The sequence below is a fragment of the Staurois parvus genome, unplaced genomic scaffold (assembly GCF_062004578.1).
Source record: "Staurois parvus isolate SC_StPar_1 unplaced genomic scaffold, SC_StPar_1.0 ptg000145l, whole genome shotgun sequence".
In the NCBI taxonomy this organism is placed as follows: Eukaryota; Metazoa; Chordata; class Amphibia; order Anura; family Ranidae; genus Staurois; species Staurois parvus.
In genome coordinates, this window is record NW_028317941.1 from 4,287,398 (window position 1) to 4,298,102 (window position 10,705).

Consider the following 10,705-nt stretch of genomic DNA (forward strand, 5'->3'; position numbering starts at 1 on the left):
GGCATACAGAAATGTTTCTTTACAGTAAGAGCTGTACAACAGCTGTATTTGGAATAGTCTTCCACAGGAACTTGTTCCAGTCAACCCAGTATACTGTATTTCTTTAACAAAGGGCTTGATGTGTTTCTAATGCACAAAATATAACTGGCTATTATTAGTTATAAGAAATAAAATTGTAGCTTGTTGATCTGAGGAGTATATGATTGCCTTTGAGGATAACGGCTTTATAAGGTTTTTTTGCCTTCCTCTGGATCAGCTATAGGTTTAGGGTTTTAAGGATGCATTATTATTCTCTTTTGCCTGAATTTGATGGACAGGTCTCTTTTCTCAGCCTGACTAATTAAATAAAGGTTATGTGATAAGTGATGAGTGCTGTAAAAGTGTTGTATATCATTCGATTATATTAGATATTTTTCAGTTATTTCCATTTTTTTTCTTTTTTAGTTTTATTTAAGGAATTGAATGCATGTCATCCTTCTAGCGTGACTGGAGCACTATCCCGCATCTCTTTAGATGATGAAGATGATCTAAAACTACATAAAGGGAGTGAAGGCCTCAGCTTTTCCCACCTTCCAGGGAATCTCTCTTCTCAAGGAGGAATTCTGCTCCAGGTGCCCAAAATAACCCATAACCCAGTAAATGATCTCAATGATCCACTGCCTAAAAAAGAAATCAATGTGGAGCGTGGACCCCTTTATCTGTGCCCTGAAGGAAACATGTGGCCCTTGGACTTTGGTGATGCACATCAGGAGCAATCGTTAGAAAGTGAATACATGGTGTTGCCCAGAAGGACTCTGAGTCTCAAACCTTTCAATCGTGAACAAGGAAAACATAACCTGAGGCTGGCAGATCTGAACAAAGGGCGCCAGCAAGTGGACACAGATAGTTACCCCAATTTTCTGTCAGTGGACCACATCAACGTTAATTTAACCCCACCCTATGTACCTGCTCAGCAACAGTTTGGGTTGTCATTTAAACAGCCACCCTCTGTCCGGCAGATCCTGGCATCAGAGATGAATGAGCGGAGTCGCACAATGCCCCGCACGGTGCCTGGTGCATCTCTGAGCGCTGGATCTCTCGAGGTGAGAGGTGGAAGACACCTCTTTGTTTGTGTATGCAATTTTTGTAGAATGCTGCCTTGTTCACGCCATGTCTCTCATTTTCACTATCATTGCCCCGTCTCCTTTCACTGGTTCCTCTCCCCAATGGTGTTCATCACAGTGTACCCCCTAGCTTGCTCTGCTTCTGTTAAAAACACCTATTTCTGGTTTGTCCCAAACTGTCCTAGCTGCGCTTTTCCGTCATTGTGTTTATATGTACACCTTCCACCCTTCTCTCAATCCATATTCCTCCCTTCCTCCCTTTCTCTTTTCCTCCTCACGTAGAAACCACACCAACCTGTCCCTGTGTTTCTCCCTCAGCGGAAGCGATTGAGATACTCAGATATGGATTTTGAGGTGAGCACTTTTACCCACACTTAAGGCCTACATCTGCATGGTAGCACTGGGATTTGAGATGCATGATACTTTTTCATGAAATAAGCTACAAGGGCTGACAGCACTGGACTGCTGTATGTTAATGCTATAGTTGACTTTTTGCAGAAAGTGATGCACACAAGAAAAAGACACTCAGAGCTTTATCATGAATTGAACCGAAAGTTCCATACACTGGAAAGGTACCGGGATGCCAGTGCAAAGGTGCGCAAACACTGTCTTCACACTATTTGTCTCACAGAAAAAAATGTACACTGAAAGACAAGTTCTTTTCTGCCTTTTTTTATTTTCTTCCGCTAACATTGGGTTATTTTACCCGAAACTGAAATATGAAATAAATACTAAATGCAAAGATAGACTATGTGTAAAGAACTTCCATTTTACTAGTTTTACTTGCATTTTCCTGATGCAGCAATTGTGAAGGGAGTCAAAATAAGACTGTGCAGGCCAAAATGCTTCAGAGGTAGACCCATTGCTCTCAGCAATGTAATACAGCTGGTCAGACAAGCCCCTCCCCTGACAAGAGGTGTGTATTTTACTCAGCTCTTGTCAGAACAGGCCACTGCAGTGTGAGGCCTACTAGGTTTTTTTCGTTGCTAGAGTCATTTTTGCATATTTTTGCACATGTTTAAAAAAATAATTCTAGGCCTGAAGATTACGTAACACCCCGAAAACATTATATATTTTCTGAAAACAGACGCCCTAGAGAATATTATAATGGTACTTACAATTTTTTAAGTCACCCAATATTTTTGCAATGTTTTTTGAAACAAAAAGATTTCAGTAAAAATTACCCTAATGTTATTTTGAGGCACAATACATTGCCCAGTTTTTTGGTAACATATAAAAGATGAGGTTGCACCAAGTAAATAGATACCCAATATGTCAAGCCTTAAAATTGTGTGCACCCATGAAACAGTGACAAACTTTGGAACCCTCTATTTTTCATAGTGACTCTATAAAAGCCCCCTACTCCAAAAGGTCATGAGCTTGAATTATTGATCTCAATCTGGAGTGCACAGCGATATGTGAAAAAGTGTAGTGCAGTTCACGTTTTCATGCATAGGCATCCCCTACAAATGCATTTGTATTCATACATGCATTTATGTGGGGTTGGGGGGTGCTCAAAATTTTTTTTAGGGGGAGGGGGGATTTTATGTGTGTGGATGTAATTTGAATTTTGTCCACTTTCTTTACAACTTTTTTTTTTTAGCTAAACTTTTTTTTTCATTAGATAAGGGACAAAAAAAACCCTATGTAAGGCATTTTTTGGTGTCAGGTTCTTTTTAATGAAACATCAGGGGTCTGTGATAGTGCAGATCAAACCACATGTGACTACCGGGTCAGTAACAGGAAGGGGAAATCAACAAAGCAGACATTTTCTGATCTCTCTCTCCTCTACCTGGTGGCACCTGCCATGCTGGTGCCGAGTCCACTTGGTGGGGGCATGCACTGGGAAGGGATCGGCAGTGTTCCACTTTCCATGTTGCATTTGTTTTGTGTTACGTTATGCAAACTACAGCAGAAGAAATGAGACTCCTATTGCTGTAGCATGGTGGGGTTATATAGGGTTTGGTGGGGTACACAACTCAAATATTTTTTTTTAGGCAAATTTACCTTTTTTAGTATATTTAATGCAAAGACAATATTTCTGTGCCCAGTGACATTTACAGATTAAACTGCTTTGCACTAGTGCTTGCTCTGGTATGGGTAGCAAAGCCTCATCCATATAAATTAATAAAACACGGTTATCCAGTGGTTAATTTAGCATGAAAAACATCACAAACTTGCATGCAAAATCTCCTAGACTTGGGAGAACATTTTTTTTTTACTGAGGAAAGAAAACTAGCAGATCTCAAATATATTGTTTAGTATAATTTCAATTCATAATATTTGCAGCCATTTAGATCCCCTATACAGTCCTCAGCTCTCCTGATGTTTACCTATTGCCCCTGCTCCCTTTTCATTATATCATTCTGATTTGATATCCCTGAACATGATTCAGTAGGCAGGCATGCTGCTGTTAGCATGCTTGTTGCTCTAAGTACTACCTCATTGGCCATTCTACTACTGCTGTTGACTTGGTACCATTACTGCCTCTGTTTTATCTGACAACGCTGCCATGTCACTCTTCTGCTATGTTTGTAATTCAGAGAGACAAACGCTGGAGCATATCCTCCGGAGGAGCAGTGGAGAGAACCTCAGCCAGTGTAAGTAACATTATTTACTATGTCACAAATGAAAGAAGCATATGTGCTTCCCATTTTGTTCTTCTTGCACACCCTGCAGGCCTCTGGTTTTGCAAGTTTCCAGTGATAGCTTGTTTACTCCTTTCACAATCAATAAAGTGAACATGACATTATAAATGCAACTGTGAGTGACAGAATATGGTAGTCAAGCGACTGTCACTACTAGGACGAACATACGTAATTACTTCAATCTATTGTTGCTGACAAGTTGTTTGAATACAAAACTTGTTTTTCCTTGAGCAGTAAGCTCAACATCAGCCTTCGTAGGTGATGTTAATCAATCAGTTGTTCTAAACCAACTACATAGCATCTAACACTAACCTCATGTATGAGATAGACACCCTACGGTGCATTTCTTATGTATGAAGTTGAACCTAAAGAATAATGGTTTTGTACTCAAGCCAGTGGCTCTGTTTAATTTCTGTCTCCTGAAGATAATAAAATATTAATGCAAATCAGAGATTACTTTAATTAAAAAGAAAAGAGCAATTACAGAATACCCACTGCCGTGTGATTTAGTGCAACATTATTTTTCATGTCTCTTTGCTGTGTTAGTGTTAAACCTTTGTAATGACATTTATTACTTACCGGCTAGCTGAATACAAAGTGTAAATTACCAAAAACTGATATGCCAGGTGTAGATGAACCCCAGTTAGCTGAATCAGCCACTTGCTTATAGTGGCACTAAACTCTGGTATAAAAAGAAAACATTCATTCAAGTATGTGTTTATACTGTAGCTTAAAAAAAGTATCTTCTGTTACTCTCAGTCTTCTCTGAATCTCCAAATTCCTTTTATTTTGCTGCTGTGATCTGACTTCATGTTAGAGGTGGCTTCCTTCGTTCTCCATGGTCCCCCTATGGTGTCCTTTTATGAAACAGAGATCAGCTGCGATCCTAAGGATCATTGCTGATCTCAGATCATTAGTGGTTTAGGAAACAGAGATGATCAGCGGAGAACATGTTCTCCACTGATCATCTCAGCACACAGATGGCCAATGTTTGAAGGAGCGATGTCAGCCCTTCACTGGCGATCTGTGTTCTCCCTCCAGATTATCCAGCCCAGAGGTGGAGAATTGGGGGAACTGCAAACGAAGCAGCGGTAATTTACCGGTGCTTAGTAAACGGTGTTTGACTGATCTCTTACTGTAATCTTGCGAGATTACGGTAACAGCAGCCGTAATCTAGCATTCAAATTGTTTGTAGATTGCTTCTCTCCTCATTTGGAGAAGCGATCTACACCGCTTCATAAAAAGGCATTCAGAGAACTGTCTCCTCTGAGAATGCCGGAGAACTGAGCAGCGGTCATTTACCGCTGCATGATAAAAGTACACCTATATATAGGAACGTATTCACCATTTCTTGCTCACATCCCAAGATGTACTAGGGGCTATGGATTATGGAATATGGAATATATGTAGTGTGCATAAAGCAGTACACATGACCACACCTAACATACAGTACTCCTTCTAAACAAATGGAAATAAGGGAGAAAAGAAGAAGTTCAAGAGCTCATGGAGGACGGTACAAGAAGACTGAAAAACACAGTAAGAAATGATTTCATGAAAAATGATTACAGGATTATTAAGTAGTGGATTATTTTTGGAATATAATGATATTGTTTAGTATGACTTTAAGCCAAGATATCTCCCTGCTGTAGTTTATTCCACTCCCTACAATGGAGCCTTAGGCCTCAAGTACACTGCTGCTCCTAAACGTGAGTTTACAAGCTTTTGGGGTTTTTTTTTCCAAAGCCCCTGAACTCAACTCAGTAAAAGTCTATGCTTCTATGTACACATAGGCTTTTACCAGAGTTTTGGAACAGCAGAGTTTAGGGGCAGTTAAACGTTCCTCTACTGAACACAGAAGAGTTGGGTTCAGGAAAGGAGTGTTTTGGCCAAAAAACGCTAAACGCGGTGAAAACTCATCTAAACGCTAGCCATGTTTAGCGCTTCAGCGTGTCAATGGAAAATACTCTGGCCAATCAAATGAGTAAATATCCAAGCGCTAAACGCAGGTACCGCATTTACATTTTTGCGGCGTTTAGCATTTTTCTACTGCCAGTAGAGCTAAATGTCTAGGGGAGTTCATGTGTACATGAGGCCTTACTAGCTTTATTTATCTTATTCTGCTGAAAAAAGAAAGGTGTCATGCTCTCTAATAGAAAATGAATACTTTATCCACGAGAGTAATATAGTCTTGCAATGGCTACTGCAGTTAGGTGGAACTGGGAAATTAGAAACAAAAATTGTCAAGAAGAGAATGAGCAGTGGTTATACCCACCACTGTTAGGGAGTTAATTACTAAAGCTGGAGAGTGCAAAATATGGTGCAGCTTTGTAGAGAAACCAACCAACGTCCAGGTTTTATTGTCAAAGCTTAATTGGACAAGCTGAAGTTAGAAGCTGATTGGTTACCATGCACAGCTGCACCAGATTCTGAGTGCGCCAGTTTTGGTAAATCTCCCCCTTTGCATAATCAGTTATAAAAATTGTCATGTCCATTAAAAGTCTTTGGGGAGGATTTACTAAAGGAAAATAGACAGTGCACTTTGGAAGAGTAATTGCACTAATTTTCCCCAGAGCTTAGTAATTATGGTAAAAGCTCAGCTGATTTCCATCATCCAACCATGTGCATTAAAAAATGTTTTTTTCATTTTCCTTGCACCTGATTAGGTATGCTTTAAAAAGTGAAGCTGTACCACATTTACATTTAATAAGGAAAATGAGAGCAACTGCACTTGCAGAGAGTCTATTTGCCTTTAGTAAATCAAACCCTGTGTTTCACAGCTAAATTCAAAGAGGTATTAAAAGTGTAGACTTCATGCATTTCATTAAATTAATTTTTTACATGCAGATGCTGCGTTATGATCATAGTCACCACATACAGATGTTCTAAAGTATCCAGTTTGTGTATATATATATATATATATATCACCAGCTACTTTATTAGGTACACCTTGCTAGTACCGGGTTGGACCCCCTTTGGCCTTCAGAACTGCCCTAATTCTTCATGGCATAGATTCAACAAAGTGCTCCACAGAGATTTTGGTCCATATTGACGTAATAGTATCACGTAGTTGCTGCAGATTTGTCATCTGCACATCCTCGAACCGTTGGTACAAGGCAAGATGGATCCATGCTTTCATGTTGTTTATGCCAAATTCTGACCCTACCATCTGAAAGTCACAGCTGAAATCAAGACTCATCAGACCAGGCAACATTTTTCCATTTTTCTATTGTCCAATTTTGGTGATCCTATGTGAATTGTAGCCTCCATTTCCTGTTCTTAGCTGACAGGAGTGGCATCCAGTGTGGTCTTCTGCTGCTGTAGCCCATCTGCTTCAAGGTTAGACGTGTTGTGCATTCAGAGATGGTATTCTGCATACCTTGGTTCTAATGAGTGGTTATTTGAGTTATTGTTGCCTTCCTATAATCTTGAACCAGTCCGTCCATTCTCCTCTGACCTCTGACATCAACAAGGAATTTTCCTCCACAAAACTGCCTCTCACTGGATATTTTTTCTTTTTTGGACCATTCTATGTAAACCCTAGAGATGGTTGTGCGTGAAAATCCCAGTAGATCAATTTTTTAAATACTCAGACCTGCCTATATGGTGCCAACAACCATGCCACCTTCAAAGTCTCTTAAATCCCCTTTCTTCCCCATTCTGATGTTTGTTTTGAACTTCAGCAAGCTGTCTTCACCACCTCTAGATGCCTAAATGCATTAAGCTGCTGACATGTGATTGGCTGATTAGCAATTTGTACTACCAAGCAGTTGAACAGGCATACCCAATTAAGTGGCCAGTGAGTGTATATCAAAAGCAAACTGGATTTATGACAGATCAAAAGGTAATTTCTTGCTTACCAAACAGATATAAAAAAACACATTATGTAGTATATTTTCCAGACCAAAAGGGAGCAAAAAAAAAAAAAAAAAAACATGTTACTGTTAGAGTTTACATACAATGTAAATATATAAATATAACCCTATGGACACTTTCTAAAACAACTGCTAACACAAACATTATCAAATGTCCTAATCCAGACATCCTGCATACCTTGATGTCTGTGTTTGTCATCAGTTCTGGGACAAGGTCATCTAGTGCCCAGAGCAAACATGCCAAATTGCGCTGCCCCCCCTTCCCCCAAGATGTATGAGCATTAGGTGTTACCAAAAATCCCCCCCCCCCCAAAAATCCCCTCCCAGCACAAATCTTTGCCCCCATCCATCCTACCTCCTAACACAAATCCCCTACATTACTACTCCCCAAATTTCACCTCTTAGAACAATTCTTACCCCCTGACACCTCTCACATTCCCCCTCCCAACACAAATACCCTCCCCCAATCTCCTTGTGGTGCCCTCCCTCACTTCACAGTGTCCAGGGCAGCCACTACTCCTGCTCACCCTTTGTCCCAGCCCTGTTTGTCATGCTTTTAGATCATTAGTAGCTACAGTATGCTCTCTCCCGACCTTCTTTCATCATTGACAGCTATCACATGAAAAGTACAGTAGGTTTCTAATACTTTGAATTTTTACACATGTGTATGGCTAATAGAGGCGTATTAAAGTTATATACAAGTATTTACTTCTAGAAATGCAAAAGGCTATAGATGTTGGAAGCAATTAATAGTTGACAAGACCTTTTTCTTTGTTGTGCATATCACAGTTTATTTGAAGTATTGCCATATGACTTTATACTGTAAGCATGCTTGGTTAAAATGAATTGTCGGAGTCTTACATTTTGATTCATATACAGAAAGTGCTAGTATCTTCATTCTGGCATCCTTGAAAATACATACATAATTTTTCAATGTATTTGTACTATGATAACCTTTTTGTTTTCACCATGCTTAATATACTCATCAACATCATCTGGTTCACATACAACCATCAACATTTTAGAATTAGATATGTCTATTAATGCTATTGGAAGAAGATACATTGAATAACTTCTCCAAATTTAGACTGACCTATCAATTTACTAAGGTCAGACACATCTATCTGAAAACTAGTTTCATTCATTGATTTTTATGCAGTTTCATTTATCAACAGATTAATCTATTGACTGATTCATTAATTCATCTATTGATGTTCCCTCAGTTGCTGCTCTCAGAAATGTATTAATATCATGGTGTGCAGATAGTCTATTTTTCCACTGCTAGGAATGTCACCTATACAGACTACGAATGGGAACGCTCACAAGCTAATTAGTCTAATGATCTCCACAGGTGCATTTCATTCTATATTGGCAGCTCATATTATTAAGATTCATTGTGGTGTATTAATGGCATCTATTCTGAAATAATACACAGAATACACACACACACACATATATATATATATTGTATATCTCTTCTATGTCCTAAATAGAAACAGATTGTAATTATCATTAATGCATTGTGTGTTGGCAATGATATGGATCTCTGTTGCCTGACCTCTGATATTGACTTCTTAGGAGAAGACAAGTCCAGCTGGCCCCCATCAGAAGGTTTGGGATAGTTACAGAGTACGCTCATCACAGATCCATGACCGCTTGGGCCTACGCTGTGTAGACTGGGAACAGCCTCCACGTATATCCATGGATATGTCAGATGGCGATTATCAGACTGAAGTATAAGGCAATCTGTCCCTTTGCCTGTGAATTTATCAACCTCTTGGACTCCAGTTGATTGCCCTCATGTACCAGAGAAGTGGTATCAGGGTTTTAAGCCACAGAGGATTACACTTTGCTAATGGAGTACCCACTGAAAAATGCACTGGAACCTCTGCCTGACGATACAACAACAGAGTCAAATATGAGCAAAAAGGGAGAATGATGGTCGATAAACGGAAGTAGTGGCCTTCTGGAAGCGCAATTCTCTGATTTTAAGATGGTATATCCAGGATCACTATTCCTCTTTGATCTATAGAGGAGCCAAGCAGCAACAAGCTGTGATTTCTCTTTAAATGCACACATATGTTGTCCTGTCACACAACTTCCTCTGTTCTGCTTCCTGGACATTGCTTGTCAAGTGACCACTTTCTTCCAGTTTTTTCACCTCCCCCCTCTCCTGCCCCCTGCCATTTTCAGGTAGGGATGAGGAGCTTAGTCTTGTCATCATGAACTTCTAAAGAAGATCAGCCCAAATTGACTAATCTGACATCTCCAATTCCTTACTGATATTTCTAGGCAATTGGGCAGTGGAAAGGGGGTCAGGTGGCACTGGGTTTTAAAAATGCCTAGAATTTGTTTAAAATGAGATTAAAAAATAAAAAAAAAAACCTTTTGAAACATGATCTGAGGTAAGTTGTTGACTTTTTTAGTGTCTACGAATATTTTACACTAATATATTTAAAGTGTAATTCAAAGTGTATATTTTAAGTGTAAGTCAAATTCTAACTAAGGCTAAACCAACCTACTCCCACCCCCATTCTAAGACTACTATCTACTCTGTGAAAGAAAAGATGCCTATACTTACCTATTCTGAAGCCACTCTGGTCTGGTCACATGATTTGGTTCTAGTGCTGGTCACATGATTGGGTTCTAGTTCCGGATTGGGTCCTAGCGCCGGTCACATGATTGGGTCCTAGCGTTCAGCGTAGTGTTCATGTAGAGGAGGAACAATTGACAACGAATGACCCATAGTAAGCCTATAGGTGACATCATCACATAGGCTCTGCAGCCATTGTTGCTGCCTCTCCTTAACACTGAAGCTGGCTCTGGGACCTGATCATGTGACTAGACTGAAACAGCTTCAGAATAGGTAAGTATAGGGATCTTTTCTTTCACAGGGTAGATAGAATGGCCTTAGAATGGGGGTGGGAGTTGGGTTAGCCTTAGAATTTGACTGAAATTACACTTTACGTGGTCTTTTTCATATAGAATATGCCCACAAAGGTTAGAGGACAACACTGCAGAAACAAAAAAAAATTTGTAAAACGCAGCAATGGTCAAGACTGGTCAAGCCTTCTACATGGGA

At 39.7% G+C, this 10,705-nt stretch overlaps 1 protein-coding gene across 10 annotated transcripts in view; it reads left to right on the forward strand.

Moving 5' to 3' along the window:
* ADGRB2 (adhesion G protein-coupled receptor B2) overlaps window positions 1-10,022 on the forward strand; it is a 603,867-nt gene extending 593,845 nt beyond the window's left edge. For 5 of the 10 annotated variants that reach the window (XM_089673848.1, XM_089673851.1, XM_089673854.1 and 2 more), the window contains 5 exons: window positions 445-1,082; window positions 1,386-1,457; window positions 1,602-1,697; window positions 3,647-3,703; window positions 9,202-10,022. In XM_089673848.1, coding sequence (XP_089529974.1) covers window positions 445-1,082; window positions 1,386-1,457; window positions 1,602-1,697; window positions 3,647-3,703; window positions 9,202-9,363 — 1,025 coding nt within the window. In that variant the 3' untranslated portion in view covers window positions 9,364-10,022. The remainder of the gene's footprint in view (window positions 1-444; window positions 1,083-1,385; window positions 1,458-1,601; window positions 1,698-3,646; window positions 3,704-9,201) is intronic. The other 5 variants (XM_089673850.1, XM_089673857.1, XM_089673852.1 and 2 more) reach the window with 4 other exon arrangements.
* The last annotated feature ends 683 nt before the right edge of the window (window positions 10,023-10,705 follow it).